General features: G+C 34.8%; 1 protein-coding gene, 1 non-coding gene and 2 pseudogenes across 3 annotated transcripts; 1 reads left to right on the forward strand and 3 right to left on the reverse strand.

Moving 5' to 3' along the window:
* The window catches only part of LOC146899915 (flotillin-like protein 3), a 98,274-nt pseudogene that overhangs the window by 26,796 nt on the left and 52,463 nt on the right, over window positions 1-19,015 (reverse strand).
* On the reverse strand, window positions 2,578-3,275 carry LOC146899920 (3-methyl-2-oxobutanoate hydroxymethyltransferase 1, mitochondrial-like). The gene is made up of 2 exons (XM_085734435.1): window positions 3,207-3,275; window positions 2,578-3,126 (listed from the first exon to the last, which is right to left on the reverse strand). The coding sequence occupies exons 1-2, from the start codon at window positions 3,246-3,248 to the stop codon at window positions 2,896-2,898; spliced, it is 273 nt and encodes a 90-aa protein (XP_085590561.1). The 5' UTR covers window positions 3,249-3,275; the 3' UTR covers window positions 2,578-2,895.
* LOC146899921 (3-methyl-2-oxobutanoate hydroxymethyltransferase 1, mitochondrial pseudogene) lies at window positions 3,726-5,451 on the reverse strand (annotated as a pseudogene). The gene is made up of 3 exons (XR_015021542.1): window positions 5,097-5,451; window positions 3,965-4,204; window positions 3,726-3,872 (listed from the first exon to the last, which is right to left on the reverse strand). The product of XR_015021542.1 is annotated as a 3-methyl-2-oxobutanoate hydroxymethyltransferase 1, mitochondrial pseudogene (transcript).
* LOC146899922 (small nucleolar RNA R71) lies at window positions 16,880-16,987 on the forward strand. The gene has a single exon (XR_015024356.1). It is a non-coding gene; the product is annotated as a small nucleolar RNA R71 (small nucleolar RNA).

Raw genomic sequence — 19,015 nt, forward strand, 5'->3', positions numbered from 1 at the left:
CAATCCGCCACCAAAAAATATATAGAGTCTAATTCTCTATATAGCGTCTACAATTCATAAAGAATGCATGTCCTGTATATAACATCGACACATGTGACTATATTTAATCACTTTCATTATTTTCAAATTACTATAGTTGTCAACATGTTACCGTCATGTTTGGTGTATGTGTAACTACTTCATAACTTACTACAACTACCCCAACAAAACAAAAAATATGCCCCTAATTCCTAAATTTTGGTTCACAAATCCTAAATAAAAGTAAACATCAAACACCCCAAACAAATTCCAAAACCCCATGTGGAAAAAGCAAACATTATCATAATTTGTCCTCGTGAGCTTAGCTCAGTTGGTATGGACAATGCATAATATATGCAAGGTCCGGGGTTCGAACCCCGGCCACCACAAAAAAAAACTTTATCATAATTTTCATAGAACTCAACCAATTTTCTAATCTACAATTTCCCAACAACCAAAACCTCGACAATTCAAATCGAAAAGAAACAAACTCCAATCATTTGGGCTTTTTTGGATTGACTTATTTCAGCTTATCTACTAGCATAAGTTTTGTGAAATATGGTTTATTTCTCCAAAATAGCTTATAAAAACAACTTTTCTGACATACAAAACAATTTAACTTCATTTTATTTTTTCCTATAAAAATATGGTTTATGATAGAACGTTATGGTGTAATTTGATTCACGTAGCCGACTCCACTATGTGGAAAAAAACTTAGTTGTTGTGGTTTTATCTTTTCCTATAGAAATGGCATACGTAAACTTATACATAAGTGCTTATCATAATCAACATGCAAATAAGTTGTTTATCAAAACAGAGCTTAAGAAACAAAAAAAGAAAAGTAAAGTAACTGATTAGAACTACGTTCATAGGTTCCAAAAGGCAAATCGCCAACAAGAAGAGGAGTTTTAGCACCACGAGCAACAACACGACAATGAACAAGCATTTCATCTAAAGTAATAGGCAAAGTAGTATCATGACCATGAACAACCATGGAAACAGAATCACCAACAAGACAGATATCAATGGCGGCCATATCGAGGTGAACATCAAAAGGGTAATCATAAGCAGTGACCATTGTGATTGGTTGTGAGTTTTTATGTTTTTGTCGTAGTTGTGAGAGTGTTACTCTTTTGTTTTGTGGTGTTGGACCTGTGTACACTGTGTTTTCTGGGAGATTGCTCATGTGACGGAGATGAGATGATGAACGATGAAGGGTTTTTGTTGCTTTCAATATTGATCTTAGAATTTCCATGGTTGGTTTGAGAGAGAGAGAGAGAGAGAGAGATAGAGAGAGAGAGAGAGAGACTCGATTAGTTCCTTTTTGGGTAGTTTCTATGTACCTGTGATGATTTGTTGATTCATGAGAATTTGGTTTTTGCTTCCTTAAAATTTTGTGGACACAATCAAACAAGACTTCCAAAGATCTTATTTTGTCACAGGTTCCATCACATGCTTTTTCCTGTCTTATTTTGGTTGATACCGATTTGTTTCCTTTGTTTTCTGTGTTTGGAATTGGATTATTCTTAACATATGCTATAGTTTCAATTTTAAGTATGGTTGTAAACTACTTTGTCTTTTTTACACATCATTTGGATGATTGATTTGTGTAGAAAGGCATGACTATTCAATTGTTTGGTATGACTCGTAGTTACTGATAAGTGAGTAGGTCGGCCAGGCTCAAACGTTTGTTGGGTTATGATTGGGGGGTTGCTGGAGCCTAAGCAGCCTTAACTGTTATCTTCACCATTATCATATACTTCCATTTTTAAAGGATGTGATGTGATGAAATGCAATGAAATAAATCTCACCATTATCATCATATTTTTAAAAATCCAAACATGAAATATTATCACATTTCACTCAATTTCATCCTATATCTTCAATCCAAACATATCTTCACAAAAATGCTTGTAAACAAAGGAATTTATGAATAATTCTTTATTCAAGATAATGAAACAAGCATCATAACATGTTTATATACAAAATTTTACAGGCTAAGCAGCTACTGACACTGCAATTACAATAACATAAATATAACATAACTGACACATACTATTTGTAACTAACAGAAGACTAAATCATTTTAACTAATAACTTAAATTTGATTAATGATTATATGATGATATATAGTATATCACATAGACCAACCTTGGAGATGAGGGGTTGAAATGAATAGGTTTATTTAGCATATCAACATGCTGTGAAGATGATGATACTGACATTAGTCAGGTGTATAAGACCATTCTGAATAATTTTCAGATGGTATGCTGGTCTGTTTCTCAGTATTTGGTGAACTTATTGAAGCTTGGGCTCCTGAAAAGAAACCTTGGAAAGAAAATGGACATTGCAAAATAAAATGCACTCTTGGGCTCCTGAAAAGAAACAAGACTATGCTCCATAATACAAGTTAAATCCAAAAACAAATCAGAAAATAAACATGATGTTAAGTTATCTGAAATAACACATAAGTATGCAACGAAAACTAATTTTACAATGGAAGCATGTTATTTTTGACAAACTAGAAGGATGGATTAGATCAATAACTGCATAAATAAATAAAATGGAACAGATCAAAATCAGTTTTCAACATTTTTCTCTGATACAATAGTTCAAGAATTTTCTTTCGTGATACCGCCTTAGCTTTTCTATAGGTTCCATATATGATGTGGGATGGTAAAATTTGTTTCTGTACCATATCAATAAAATTTCATGAATTTGACCAATGAAGCAGCCAGCCTTAAGAAAATAACTTAAATCTATCTATCTGTTCTGCCCAAATTCACTTCACTTATGTCCTTCGGTTTATTCTGGCATTGAAGACAATGAAAAACATCAAACGAAAAACTGAGGAGGATTCTTAGCTTTACTAAATCGTTACTTTGTTGATTTTGTAACCATCTTCTGAGATGCCGCAGTTGCAGCCTTGTCAAAACCTAACTTTTGCAGCTCATTTAAGAAACCATTAGCATCAGTTTCACTGATTTTGTATGGACTATGTTGAGCATCGGGAAATGAACCATTCATCACATCTTCCTTGTATTCCACTATGGCTTTATTGATGACGTCTCCGACACGAGCATACTGTTTACAAAATTTTGGAGTCACCTGCAAAAAATATGGTCACATCTCAACTCCAACACTGTATCATTATATCCTATAAAAATTGAAAGAAAAATGAGGTTAACATTTGATCTAAATATCTTTGCATGGTGAGGGTGTTGTAACATACCAAGAAGATCATGGTAAACAAGCACCTGCATGATAAATAAAAAATAAATTAGAAATTATTGTCTTACTTTGAACTGAGAAAAAGATTCCCTTTTCTCTTTGTTAATGTAAAATCATAAGCTCGTAAATGATCCTCTGTTTAATTATTTCCAAAGAGACACGAAACAAATCTTAGCATATTCTCGAACTTGATAAAAACATCACCATATATTGTATTAAAGTGAAAACATTATTTAAGAGAGACAATTATCAGGAAGCGAAAGTACACAGTAACTTGAAGAATAAATGCATTGAAATAAAGCAAAAGTCAATTATTATTAGCTAAACAAAATAATTGCAACTAATGTAGGCTACTCGGTATTTGGAATCACCGTGAGTTTCACAAAATCATGGTGACTTTATGATTTTGTTGAAGCAACAAAGTGTGGTTTTTGCCAAAATCACAGTAGAACGTCATGATTATGATTAATTTGCTGTCAATCCAAACATACATGAATATTAGGCCAACTGACCTGTCCACTGCAATAGGGACCAACCCCAATTCCAATTGTAGGAATTTGAAGCGCCGCTGTTGCTGCTGCAGCCACTGGTGCAGGCACACATTCAAGAACAACAACAAAACACTATGCTTCTTGCAAACCCAATGATGTCCCAACAACCTACACAAACTCATTCCTTTTAGAATGAAAAAAAAGTTGTTCAAATGCAAAACTACTTGCATCATGCGTGAAAGAATAGAGATATAGACCTTGACAGCACTTGCAACATTCCTTCCCTGAGGCCTAAATCCTCCTAAAACACTAATGGCTTGTGGAGTAAGACCAACATGCCCAATCACAGCTATTCCAGCTTCAACAATAGCTTTTGCTGTAACAATTCTTGAAGGTGAACCTCCTTCCAACTTTATGGCATCCATTTGTCCTTCTTTCAAAATTCGAATTGTCGTGTCCACTGCCTGTCAAAATACCCACATTTAAAACCATTGCACATTCTAAGAAAGTTAAAACAATTACACAAATAAGATGTTAAATCGAAACAAAACCTATTAAAACTATTTAGTAAAGCTTAATTATTAAGAAAATGGAGGACTAGTGCTATAAGGTCTAGAGTAATTAGATAGCGGTTGTAACTTACTACTATTACTTGGTTCAGTCAGTTTAAATGAAGAAGCAACCAATTGTTAGTTGTATAAATATAGTAGCAAGTGGTTTGGCTTTGCGGTGAAATTATAAGTTGAAGATTTGACTAGGAGGTTGGCTATTGGATTACTGCAGGTTGTTGAACCTCAAATTTCTACTCAGATTGTTAGTCAATGATCAAACACTGCTTTTTTAAATATGTTTTCCTCTATTTAATCAAAATGTTGTTTTTGATTATTTTGTTTTAAGAGGCTATTTGCCAAAATCTTCTCAAAATAATTAGGTACTTGTATTAACTAAGACCAAGTTATATACACAGTAAGTTCCACACCATAATCTCTTTTCCCAAATCCAAGTTCTTAACCTACAGAACATTCTGAGTTTAATAAGTAATCAGATATCACAGTGTTGCATGTAAACTCATCAAACAACAATTATGACTTAAGGTAAGGTTTTAAGTTATACAATACGTTTTTATAATTGTTCACAACAATTGAGAGAATAAGCTATACTTAGACTACTCTAGCATAACTAAATTCCTCGTTCATTTGATTCTAAAACATGATGACTCATCCACTAAGATATTTAATGCAATCAACTCATTTCCTATAGAAATAGCTTACGTAAACTTATACATAAGTGATAAGTGTTTATCATAATCAACATGAAATAAGTTGTTTATCAAAACAGAGGCAAAGAAACAAGTACCTGATTAGAACTACATTCATAGGTTCCAAAAGGCAAATCACCAGCAAGAAGAGGAGTTTTAGCACCACGAGCAACAACACGACAATGAACAAGCATTTCATCAAGAGTAATGGGCAAAGTAGTATCATGACCATGAACAACCATGGAAGCAGAATCACCAACAAGACAGATATCAATGGGAGCCATATCGAGGTGAACAACAGAAGGGTAATCATAAGCAGTGACCATTGTGATTGATTGTGAGTTTTTATGTTTTTGTTGTAGTTGTGGAAGTGTTACTCTTTTGTTTTGTGGTGTTGGACCTGTGTACACCGTGTTTTTGGGAGATTGCTCATGCTACGGAGAAGAGATGATGAATGATGAAGGGTTTTTGTTGCTTTCATTATTGATCTAAGAATCGGCATGGTTGGTTAGTTACAGAGAGAGAGACATATACTCAATTAGTTCCTTTGTGGGTAGTTCCTAAGTACTTGTGATGATTCGTTGATGCATGCGAATTTGGTTTTTGCTTCCTTAAACTTTTGTTTGTTTCGGTTTGGTCATGATATTTGGTTATTTGGAATTGGACAATACTTATTTATTTATTGGTTTAAGGTGGTCGGCTCCCTTGTTCTCATCCGTTAGATTCATCTATTGATTCAATAATAATTGCTAAACAGTATTAGAAGAGAGAGGGATCGAGCCACACTATGCCTTTGTGATGGCGGTTACCGACGGTGATGGTCTGAGCTCCAGAGGCACCGATTAGTCCACTTTGTTGCCCCTATCTTCTTTTCTTATACATTTGTGTTGAAAGCAACGATGACAACGGAGAAATCGGTGCAGATTCGTCGTTTTATATGAACTCACTAAATTCATATATCAAATTCTTCGATGGCTGAATAGAAAATGAAGTTTTAATGAATTTTAAAAGTAAACAGATTGCGCAGAACAGAAGCCCATGAAAATTTGAAGAAGATGATTTAAGTTTCTCTCTCTCCTCTAATTGCCCACTTTGCCACTCATAGATCTGATGGCTTAAAATTGCACATGAGAGAAACTGTAGGGAAAAACACAAGTTTGTTATAATAAATTATATAAACATAATTATTATAGTTTTTACTATTTAGGTTGAAATATCTATCCAAATTGTCAACTTACAATAGTAAGTAATAATTATCTATTACCTAAGTAAATGCCAAATTAGAATAGTAAAATAAATAATTTGACACATGTAATAGTGATAAATTTAGTAGTATAAATACCACACTTTTGTTCATGTAAAAACACACCATTTTTGTGAAATCAAAACATATCATCCTACTTCTTTCTCTCTTGATTTACTTAGTTTGGTAAAGTAGTAATTTATATCATCTTATTAGTTCTATAATATCATAAAATAAGTATTTAAATATCTAAATCTTTAACACGTTATCAGCACGATCGTTTCTACCGGAAGTTTACACTACTGCTAGGTATGTTACCTATACTCATCACTTTAATATCATTACTTAATATTGTTATGTATATCATTTATCTTTATCATCTTAATATTATTATTATCTGCCCCGGTTATAGAAAACTGGCAATCCGTCAAGTGATTTATAACTAGAGTGGCTATTATTGTTATTATTACTTTGCCTCTTATTATAGAAAACTGACAACCCGTCAAGTGATCTATAATAAGTATGGATATTATTATTTTAAGTGGTGATCTAAAACCCGCATTGACATCCCTAGTTGTGTTGTTTATAATATAAAGTCCCGCTCTTTACCCAAATGGATTTACTCATTCCCAAAGTAAATTACGTATATACCCCTACGGATGTTAACTCACGCTAGTACAAATGACAAAGTATGTTAACTCACGTTGCGTGACTTAACATACGCTAGTGTTAATTGCAGGGTGTGTTAGTGTAAGTTAACTCACGTTGCCATTTGTACTAGCGTGAGTTAACTCACGTTCATAGCAGGAACCAGAAACTGCATTTAATTGCAAAGTTAAAAATGAGCCGTAATCACGCCACATTCATAACTTAACTGAATTACGTCAGTTTAACAAGATTATCGGATAATATGACATAATCGAACTATAGTACACAAAAACATCGTTTTTCTCACAATCACGTAATCACACATAACGACCAAATTTCACAAATTCGTCGGTAATGACCCGTAATCACTTAAACACACTTAATGACACGTAAACGATCCAAATTACACAAATTTGTCCATAAATTTCTAAAATGACATAATCTCACATCGGTCAAAATGACCGAAATTCGTCGTTAAATTACGTAATGCGAGCAATAATTGGTGTGACATAACCGGCCACCAAAAACATAATTCATTTCATATATTTATATAATATATAATATTAGTTACATATTGACCATAAATATCCAAATTACACAATCGGCCACCAAAAAATATATAGAGTCTAATTCTCTATATAGCGTCTACAATTCATAAAGAATGCATGTCCTGTATATAACACCGACATATGTGACTATATTTAATCACTTTCAAATTACTATAGTTGTCAACATGTTACCGTCATGTTTGGTGTATGTGTAACTACTTCATAACTTACTACAGCTACACCAACAAAACAAAAAAATATGCCGCTAATTCCTAAATTTTGGTTCACAAATCCTAAATAAAAGTAAACATCAAACACCCCAAACAAATTCCAAAACCCCATGTGGAAAAAGCAAACTTTATCATAATTTGTCTTCGTGAGCTTAGCTCAGTTGGTATGGACAATGCATAATATATGCAAGGTCCGGGGTTCGAACCCCGGCTACCAGAAAAAAAACTTTATCATAATTTTCATAGAACTCAACCAATTTTCTAATCTACAATTTCCCAACAACCAAAACCTCGACAATTCAAATCGAAAAGAAACAAACTCCAATCATTTGGGCTTTTTTGGATTGACTTATTTCAGCTTATCTAATAGCATAAGTTTTGTGAAATATGGTTTATTTCTCCAAAATAGCTTATAAAAACAACTTATATGACATATAAAACAATTTAAATTCATTTTATCTTTTCCTATAGAAATATGGTTTATGATAGAACGTTATGGTGTAATTTGATTCACGTAGCCGACTCCACTATGTGGAAAAAAACTTAGTTGTTGTGGTTTTATCTTTTCCTATAGAAATGGCATACGTAAACTTATACATAAGTGCTTATCATAATCAACATGCAAATAAGTTGTTTATTAAGATAGAGCTTAAGAAACAAAAAAAGAAAAGTAAAGTAACTGATTAGAACTACGTTCATAGGTTCCAAAAGGCAAATCACCAACAAGAAGAGGAGTTTTAGCACCACGAGCAACAACACGACAATGAACAACCATTTCATCTAAAGTAATAGGAAAAGTAGTATCATGACCATGAACAACCATGGAAGCAGAATCACCAACAAGACAAATATCAATGGCGGCCATATCAAGGTGAACAACAGAAGGGTAATCATAAGCAGTGACCATTGTGATTGGTTGTGAGTTTTTATGTTTTTGTCGTAGTTGTGAGAGTGTTACTCTTTTTGTTTTGTGGTGTTGGACCTGTGTACACTGTGTTTTCTGGGAGATTGCTCATGTGAAGGAGATGAGATGATGAACGATGAAGGGTTTTTGTTGCTTTCAATATTGATCTTTGAATTTCCATGGTTGGTTTGAGAGAGAGAGAGAGACTCGACTAGTTCCTTTTTGGGTAGTTTCTATGTACCTATGATGATTTGTTGATTCATGAGAATTTGGTTTTTGCTTCCTTAAAATTTTGTGGACACAATCAAACAAGACTTCCAAAGATCTTATTTTGTCACAGGTTCCATCACTTGCTTTTTCCTGTCTTATTTTGGTTGATACCAATTTGTTTCCTTTGTTTTCTGTGTTTGGAATTGGATTATTCTTAACATATGCTATATGTCGCGTCATTTTTCGGAGATCAAGGCTATTTGATTAGCTTATTGACTCACTTTTATTTCACGACTGAACATTTAATTTTTAAGAAAAAAGGGGAAAAAAGTTCAAACACCCCATTTTTGAAAAGATTTAGGGTTCGGGGGTTAGTTACATAAAGGGAAGGTGTTAGCACCCTTTATGTCCGTAGTACTCTACGGGAACCTTTTGATTTTATTTAATTAATGTGCTATAACTTGCTTATTTTTGAAAAAAAGAATTTGAAATGATTAAAAAAAGGAAGACCTAATTATCTACATTTTATTGATTTGGAAGGACAAGTCCCTTGCCTACGTACCCGTGAGGGATCAAAACCTCGTAGTTCGGGGTTAAAAAAACTGACGTTTGATTGGTTGTGTGTTTTTTATTAGTTTGAAAAAAGTTCTAAAATGAAAAGCCAAGTGGCAAAATGAATTTGTTTGTGTTTTTTATGTTTAGAGAAAAATGACTTGAAGCATGATTAATTTGATTGAAGTTTAATTAAGGAAAGAAAATAAAAAGAGACATCACTTGATTTAAGATCAAGGTTTATTTAAAAAAAGATTTTTGTGTTTTGTTATTTGCATGTTTTTGTTGTTTTTTTTTTTGAATAATTGAAATGAAACTAAACTATCGGAGCAAAAAGAATAAAAGCGTAGGGATCCCATGGTAGCGTTAGACCACCACAAGGGCCCTTTACCTAAACTACCAAGCACAAAAGTAAACATACACCCACTCACGCACACATGCACCTAAGCTATTACAAAAAAACCTATTAATACATTCTACGGTCTGCGATAAAATAAAATAAATTACATTAAGCCTACATTTACATTCTAAATTATATACAAGACGAAGCGAAATAAATAAATTACACAATGCCTAATTTATACATTCTAATTTCAAGCAATGATATAAAAATGAATTAAAATGCATGATAAACTAGAAAAAATGCATGAATTATTTACATTCAAACCTAATGTACAAACTAAATTCTATATGATAAGAATAAATGCCATAACAAATAAACGATCATGCAAAATGAATGATGAACATGCTACCTAATCTGATAAGTATGAAAATAATAAGATGCAAGAAACATGTTAAAAAAATGCAAGAGAATTTAAGATGCATGAAGGAATAGAAAAATAAAAAAATGTAAAAGAGGGGGGTGCGGTCAGTATTCATGGGGGTGTAGATATAAAAAATAGAGTCGGGCTATGACAGTAGCTGGGGCGCGCATGTTGGGCCTCCTGGGTCGGTTTGTTAAAAGGGTCAGGGTCTACTAAACTGGGTCGACCCAGTAGTATAAAAGGGGTGTGAGCTTGGTTTTTGTTCATTTCATCTTTCTATTCTCTCTCTTAAGCTCCTCTCCTTCTCTCGTCCTCTGTTCTCTCTCTACAAGTCCGACGGTAGGAAAGTGGTGGTCGGAGGTGGTTGGCGCGGCGGTTGGCTGCTGTGGGTGGCGGCGCCGCCGCTGTTAATGTCCAAAACAACACTTTTTCTTAAAATTTTTCCGGTTTTCAAACCCTTTCACCCTCTTCTACTTGTTTCTACCCTCAAAATTCCCAACAAAATTACGTCTGGTCCTAAATCTAACAACAAAAAAAGTACAATCTTTATACCTTTCCTTTTCTTTCCTGGTTCGGCCTTGCTGCTTTCTCGTGTGTTGTTGTTGCTTTGCCGTCGAAAACTGGAACGGTCGAATGGTTCAGTTCCGTTGGAGACTACACCGGTCTGTGCTGGATTCGTGAGTTGTTCTGTGATATTGATGCTGGTGTCCTCTCTGTCTCTGCCGGTTCCTTTTTCGCGTGCTCTTGCTGCCTTGTGCGTTCCTGTTGGAATTTTTCGCGTGTCTTCTTGTGTTGTGCAGGTCACTCTTTATAGTGTGAGGATTCTGGGTTAGGGTTTGTTGAAAACCTGCCGAGAATCTGTGTCTTGGAGAGGAGGAAAGCAAACATGTTGTTGCTGGATTGATGAGGACGAAAATGTGAATGAACCTGGACTGTTTTGAGGCGTGACAGGCTGGGTTAGGATTGGAACGAGTTTCTTTGGACTAAACTGGATCGGGATTGTGTCAGGCGCGTGACATGCTTGATGAACTTGGACTTTTTTTGATTTTTTATGAACAAATGAAAATAATAATGGAAATAATATCATATAAAAAATAAAATAAAAAGGATTATGCAGACCTTGGACTTATCTAAAAGAATGAAATAATTAATTGAGAAGAAATGAATGACTAATTAAGAATGACTAATAAAAAAAGAAAAATAGATAAATAAAAAATCAAATTAATTTTAAGCAAGATAAAAGATGGAAATAACGGCTAATAAAAGGATAAGAATGATACAGAGAAAATGGGACCACTCGAAATCAAATATGAGGTATTTTAAAATACCTCTCTGCCGGATTTTTTTTTTAACTGAAACATCAGATCGATACGTGACATGTGTCAGCGGGACCTTAGGTCAAAAATTGGGGTATGACAGATGCCCCTATTTAAGTTTTTTCGTCCGGAGATTTGAAGATGGAATCTTTGATTCGATCGGAGCGAAGAGACTTAAATACAAAGTACACCAATTTTGGACCTAAGATGCTATAAATGCTCGTGAAATGCTTGTATGAATGCAGGACGACAAAGTTGACTTGACTGAGACGAGAAATAACAACGGGATACCCAAATTCGTTGAAGAAAAAGGGGTCCGACTCCGCTAGGGGGAATGTAGTTTCACTGGGGAAAGATGGTCTACTACCGTATTGGTTTGGTATGAAGACAAATGAAAGGAAACTTTTTAGTGACAACTCTTGACCAGACGCACTGGGGATGACACTGGAGAAAAATAAGATGTGATTCTGATAGAGCCAAACCGCAAGCGCACGGCCTATCGAAGTAATAGTAGTAAGTAGAGTATCGTTCCGCTAGGGAGTTGTGAATTCAATTAACCTTTAGAGAATGATTAGAAGAGAAGAAAGATTATAAAATAGGGGGTTGATTGCTGAAAGTAAATAACAATAATAATAAAGATGCCTTGGGATTATTGGTTTGCCATAATAACAAATCCTTCACTAGACAAGACCTAAACATCTAATTTCATGGTTTACACACTAATTTCTAAAGACCGGTTTCCCTTAGCCCCTCACCTTTCCGATGAAGGTCCGGTGAGAGTTTACTTCTAGCAACCAAGCCTATTTCGCTGACATGATTACTAGAAGATGCATAGAGGATTGAAACTACTCCTTGTCTCAATAATTGCAAAGACTATTTCACTGTTTTGCAATTATTGTCTAGATTCACTTGTTCCAACATCAAAACTCCGCTCTCGCTTTATGAATTGATGTTTGAGATGATGGATTAACGATTATCAAACCCTCCGCTTTCGCTTCCACAGTTTGATAATTGTTAATCCACGTTAAGACGGTGAATCTAGATTAGAAATTAGGGTTACATAGAAATTAGGGTTTAGGCTTGTTTTGTTTAGGATTGAGTCATTAGACTCCCCAACAATCCCAAGACGAAGAAGTCTACTCACTAACGTTCATTGTAGACATGGGGGAAGAAGAGAGAAAACAGTAATATAAAAGAACAATAATATAAAAGTGAACTTTTATTCCAAGAACAAAAGATGAATGTTTATGATGGAGTGCTACTCTATTTATAGCTTTACAATTGACTTAGAAACTAAGCTACTATAAGGGCAAAACAGTAAAGCTGCAACGGAGTAACTTGGGCTTGAAGAAAAGCAGCAAAAGTGGTCCTGGAGGGTGGCACGGCCGTGCCACATGTTGGCACGGGCCGTGCCAAGCTTCTGACTTGGTAGAGACATATTTTTGTCTCGTATCTTCGTATTCTTGTACTGTATTTGCTCCAGTCCTCTTTCTTTTGCTCCAAGACACCTTCCACCATATATTCGTTCCTAAAATATAATAAAAGACAATTTAAAGTAAAATATTCTAAAAGGAAATAAAATGCAATAAAATAAAATCAAATCTTAAATAAAACTAAACTAAATAAAGCAATAAAATAGACTATCTATGACTCATCAAACTCCCCCACACTTGAATCTTTGCTTGTCCTCAAGCAAAAGGCAACAGACATAGCAGCAACAAAAGATTTGATTATGGCAATATTAAGAACAAATGTCTCAAAAGAAAGGCTTTGCTTCAAGTACACTAATTACAACTTCAAACACTTCTCATGAACCTATTCTACCCAACATCAAGTCTCAAGTGAGTGTGTGTGTGCAGTCCAACCCTTTTCTTGCTCCTGTATAAGACAGATATTATGAGGAATAGGTTCTATCCTTAATGCTAAAGTAACCGAGGAAAGTCCTTTCTTCATTTCATATAAGAGTGATGGGAATTTAAGTTAAGATTGATTTAATTTAACAATTAAGCACAAGGGGCTGCAGATGCTTAGGGGCTATCTATCCTCGTAGGAAGTCTTCTCGGATGTAATTGTCCTTTCCCCCTAGATTCAAAATCACCCTAAGCAGTGCTGCAAAATTATTTATTTGTTTCATCTCCGCGTAGGAAGTCTTTTTGGATGTAATTGTCCTTTCCCCCTAGCATTGATGAATTTGTTTCAATTTAAGTTCAAATTAGGGAGTCACCACCACAATTAGGAAGTTAGGGATTGTCCTTTCCCCCATATGTTGGTGCCATTCTCCCGCCCCATTTAACATTAACAAATTAATAAGAATATAACAATTAAGAACAATTTGATTAATTTTCCCACACAAACTTATACTACTTTTACTCTTAAGACTTTAAAGGGTCTAAGTTAACACTAAAGATAGAACGTGTTCCTTAAAATACCTATTCATACACTTGCTCAAAGATTGCAACTGGGTGCTTTTCTCATTGGAGATTTTTCACAATAAAACAAGATGTGGGTATAGCAAGAACACAAGAAACACAAGAAACTACTTTATGTACAAGAAACAACTTTTAAAGAAGAGACAAAACAAAAAATTTTATGCCATATTTTACATTAAAAACAAGCTACTAATCATGCCTCTTGCTATAAAAACAAAACAAAAGAATAAAGTTCAAGGGAGTTTGGGAACACTACGACTCTAGACACTTTATTAGGCCCCCCCACACTTAGGAGAAGCATTGTCCTCAATGATTCAAAAGAAAAGAAAAGAGAAGAAGAAGAAGAAGAAGATGAAGAAGAAGAAGAAGAAGAAGAAGAAGAAGAAGAATTAGAATAGAGAAGAGTAGAGGAAGAGGAAAGCTCACAATTTTATTGAGGTCCATAGTGGACTTTGGAGGTGAAGGTGTTGCATCATGTTTCGGAGCATTTGATTGTTTTCTTCATTTATTTGATTGCTCCTTTGGACATTGGTTCTTTCAACACCTTGTCTTTGTTGCTCGGTGCTTTATTCTGTGAACTTTGGTTTGCATCCATGCCCGCCGTTCATCATTATAGCTTCCACCGGCTTCTTGTTCATGGTGCAAGTTTGCACCTACCTCCGCTTTATCACCACCATCATCACCATCATTATGTACCTGTGGGTTAGTACCAACATAAAGCAAATTTTCCACCACCTCCGAATTATTTAAGTCCGGATTAGATAGAATAATCAAACAATAAGCTCTAATAATTTTCCATTCATATTGGTAATTGTGGTCATGAGTTCTAAGGAAGGACAAAGTAGTATATAAGTCTAGATAATAGTTCCCCTCTATCCTCTTGATCCTTTAATTCATACTCACCCCAAACTTCCTAGCAATAAAAGTGATGATTCCACCTACCATTATATCACTCTAATCATCCTGTTTCTTTTTAACAATTGAAACAATATAATCATGCAAATAATAGCAAATGTTAATAGAATGGTTATAAAGCATAGCCCACAACAACAGCTCATCAATCCTCTTCATTCCTACCTTTTTCCTACTTTATATGGTGCAAGCCATAACCCTTTGAAGGTACCTAAGCACAGGGTTGTGTTATTCAACAACCTAATCATATGTTCATCCATTCCTAGTCTATCCATAACATTAATCATCAGGGTACCTGCAAGCATAGATAGTTCTAGAGATTAGAGAATTGTACCTATTTCTTTGCTTGGAATCCTTGATTTGGATCCCATGATTATGAGTTGTTGATTGCTTCTTGGTTGCACCACTTCTGAAGTCTTCAGTCTAGTTACCTTTCTTCTTTGATTCCAATTGACCTTAGTTGATTTGGTGTGGATTTTGGGTGAAGGTTAGGGTTTTGTGTGCGAAAGGTTGGTTTAGTGATGGGGTTGGGGTTTAAATAAGGTTTTTGAGTTTATTGATGAAGATTGGTGGAGAGATTATGGTTTGGTGAAGTTTGAAGAGAGTTATGGAGGTAGAATGAAAGAGGTTGTTTTGAATAACATAAAAAAATAAATAAAAAAAATAATTTTTTTTTTTTTTTTTTTTTTCTTCAAAATTTTTTTTTTTTTTTTTTTTTTGGGTGAAAGGTTGGCACGGCCGTGCCAACATTAGCACGGGCCGTGCCAAGCTTCTGTAAAAAGAGGGAAGAAATTTTTTTTTTTTTGGATTTTTGGTCAATGGCTTCAACTTTCTTTCCCCTTTTTGCATCATATTTGGACAAATACCTACAAAACAAATTAAAATAACACAAAACAAAAATAAAAGCAATAAAATTCATGGGTTGCCTCCCACGAAGCGCTCGTTTAGAGTCATTAGCTTGACGGTTAGAAAGTGGTTTATCTATCCTATACCCAATCTTTCAGAAAGGGACAATGGCATCAAACTAACATTCTCTCCCAAATCACACATGGCTTTGTCTATAGTTTCAGATCCCATGACACAAGGTAGGGAAAAGCTTCCTAGATTCTTAATTTTAGGTGGCAATTTGTTTGGAAGTATTTCAATAATATTCATAAACTGCTCATCTAACTTGGACTCATCAAACCCTTGTGTTAATGGAATTTCATGCTCATGAGATGGTGAAACGAATGGCTTTTCATTCTCTCCTATGGCTTTCTCACTTTGAGGCTCATCACTCCCTATCTCTCCTTTATTGTTCTTAATTTTCACAACGGGGTCCTCTAATTGTTTACCATCCCTAAGAGTAATAACACATATATGGTTTTTGGGGTTGGTTTCGGTTTGGTCTAGGAGGACTTCAGAGGATTGTGAGGAAGTAGCCACCTGTTGGGGTACTTGAGAAGTCTGAGTCTCATGCATCTTACTGTGAGTAACTATGGAGTCTTCTGTTGATGTAAGTTTGGCAATAGAGTCCTTCAAAAATTCAGTTTGATTTTCAAGCTCTTGGAGCTGCTCGGATTGATTTATACAAAAATTTTCTAAAAAAAGTTCCAAGCTGGATTTTTGAGGGACTCTTTGGTTGTTTGCATAACTGGGTGGTGTTGTTTGTTGTCCAAAAAGATTTTGAGGGGTTTGAAAAAAAATTTGGTTATTTTTAAACCCTTGATTATATTGAGCATAGTTTACTTGCTCAGGACTTCTAACAACACTACCTAGTTGGCAATCAATGCCAATATGGCCAAATACACCACAAACTTCACAAAGAGGTGATACAGGGGGAGGTGTGACAGCACTAGTATTTATTTTATCAAATTTTTGTGTGAGTGCGTCAACTTTAGCAGCTAGATGATCAAGGGAAGAGTTTTCATACATACCTACCTCTTTCTGAGAGGGTGAAGGAGCAACATTAGTGGTGTCCCTTCCGTAGGTCCACTGATAGTGGTTTTGTGCCATGTCCTCGATCAAAGCATATGCTTCTGTGTATGTTTTGTTCATCAGAGCTCCACCTGCAGCTGCATCAACATAAATTTTTGTGGGATACAAAAGGCCATTATAAAAAGTGTGAATAATAAGCCAATTCTCTAAACCATGATGGGGACAAAGTCTAAGCATTTCTTTGAAACGCTCCCACGCATCGTAAAGAGATTCTCCATCTTTTTGAGTGAATTGTATGATTTGTTTTCTTAAGTGAACAATTTTAGAATGAGGAAAGAATTGGGCAAGAAAAGTTTGCCTCATTTGTTGCCATGAAGTGATAGAACCAAGTTTTAATGAATTAAACCAAGCACTAGCTCTTCCCCCTAAGGAAAAAGGAAAGTAGTGCAGCCTTACAACCTCTTGGTTTGCATTCACGGTTCCACTGAGTCTTAAAAAAGTTGAAATGTGAAAATTCGGATCCTCAGTGGTTGATCCGAAAAATTGATTTTGCTGAACTAACTCAATAAGTTCAGGTTCTATTTCAAAATTGTCATCAACCGTTGGGTACACAATAGCATCGTATGACTCATTTGAAGATGGGATTGCATACTCTATGAGAGTGCATTCCTTAGCCATATCGTTATTATCTTCCCAAGAAGTTAAAGGCAAAAGAAGAAATAGAAAAAGATTTTTTTTTTTTTAATATAAAATAAAATAAAATAAAGAGAAAGATTTATTTATTTTTTTTTTATATGAAGTAAATAAAATAAAATAGAATCAAATAAAGATTTTTTTTTTTTAGAAAGAAATATAGAAACAATAAAATAAAATAAAATAAAACAACGAGAAAGATTTTTTTTTTTTTTAGTCTAATCACTATTAAAAAGTTAATCAAATTTCAACAACTCCCCGGCAACGGCGCCAAAAACTTGATAGAGCCAAACCGCAAGCGCACGGCCTATCGAAGTAATAGTAGTAAGTAGAGTATCGTTCCGCTAGGGAGTTGTGAATTCAATTAACCTTTAGAGAATGATTAGAAGAGAAGAAAGATTATAAAATAGGGGGTTGATTGCTGAAAGTAAATAACAATAATAATAAAGATGCCTTGGGATTATTGGTTTGCCATAATAACAAATCCTTCACTAGACAAGACCTAAACATCTAATTTCATGGTTTACACACTAATTTCTAAAGACCGGTTTCCCTTAGCCCCTCACCTTTCCGATGAAGGTCCGGTGAGAGTTTACTTCTAGCAACCAAGCCTATTTCGCTGACATGATTACTAGAAGATGCATAGAGGATTGAAACTACTCCTTGTCTCAATAATTGCAAAGACTATTTCACTGTTTTGCAATTATTGTCTAGATTCACTTGTTCCAACATCAAAACTCCGCTCTCGCTTTATGAATTGATGTTTGAGATGATGGATTAACGATTATCAAACCCTCCGCTTTCGCTTCCACAGTTTGATAATTGTTAATCCACGTTAAGACGGTGAATCTAGATTAGAAATTAGGGTTACATAGAAATTAGGGTTTAGGCTTGTTTTGTTTAGGATTGAGTCATTAGACTCCCCAACAATCCCAAGACGAAGAAGTCTACTCACTAACGTTCATTGTAGACATGGGGGAAGAAGAGAGAAAACAGTAATATAAAAGAACAATAATATAAAAGTGAACTTTTATTCCAAGAACAAAAGATGAATGTTTATGATGGAGTGCTACTCTATTTATAGCTTTACAATTGACTTAGAAACTAAGCTACTATAAGGGCAAAACAGTAAAGCTGCAACGGAGTAACTTGGGCTTGAAGAAAAGCAGCAAAAGTGGTCCTGGAGGGTGGCACGGCCGTGCCACATGTTGGCACGGGCCGTGCCAAGCTTCTGACTTGGTAGAGACATATTTTTGTCTCGTATCTTCGTATTCTTGTACTGTATTTGCTCCAGTCCTCTTTCTTTTGCTCCAAGACACCTTCCACCATATATTCGTTCCTAAAATATAATAAAAGACAATTTAAAGTAAAATATTCTAAAAGGAAATAAAATGCAATAAAATAAAATCAAATCTTAAATAAAACTAAACTAAATAAAGCAATAAAATAGACTATCTATGACTCATCAGATTCCAAACTAAAACATGACGAAAGGTAAACTTAAGCGGTCCGTTGTTTTGGACTGGCAGCTCGAAACAAGATAAAAAAGACTCAAGTGGTCCGTTGTTTTGGAGTTGCCACTTGAAACAAGATAAAGGTGGACTCAAGCTGTCCGTTGTTTAGGACTTGCCACTTGAAACAAGATAAAGGT

This window comes from Medicago sativa, chromosome 8 (assembly GCF_051527215.1).
Source record: "Medicago sativa cultivar Bolivia chromosome 8, Bolivia_mono, whole genome shotgun sequence".
Classification (NCBI taxonomy): domain Eukaryota; kingdom Viridiplantae; phylum Streptophyta; class Magnoliopsida; order Fabales; family Fabaceae; genus Medicago; species Medicago sativa.

Excerpts from the sequence above, each read along its gene's own strand:
- LOC146899920 (XM_085734435.1), bottom strand. The coding sequence starts at position 3,248 with ATGTTACAACACCCTCACCATGCAAAGATATTTAGATCAAAT. Across the intron at positions 3,127-3,206 it reads CAAAGATATTTAGATCAAAT|GTGACTCCAAAATTTTGTAA; the intron begins GTTAACCTCATT and ends TATTTTTTGCAG.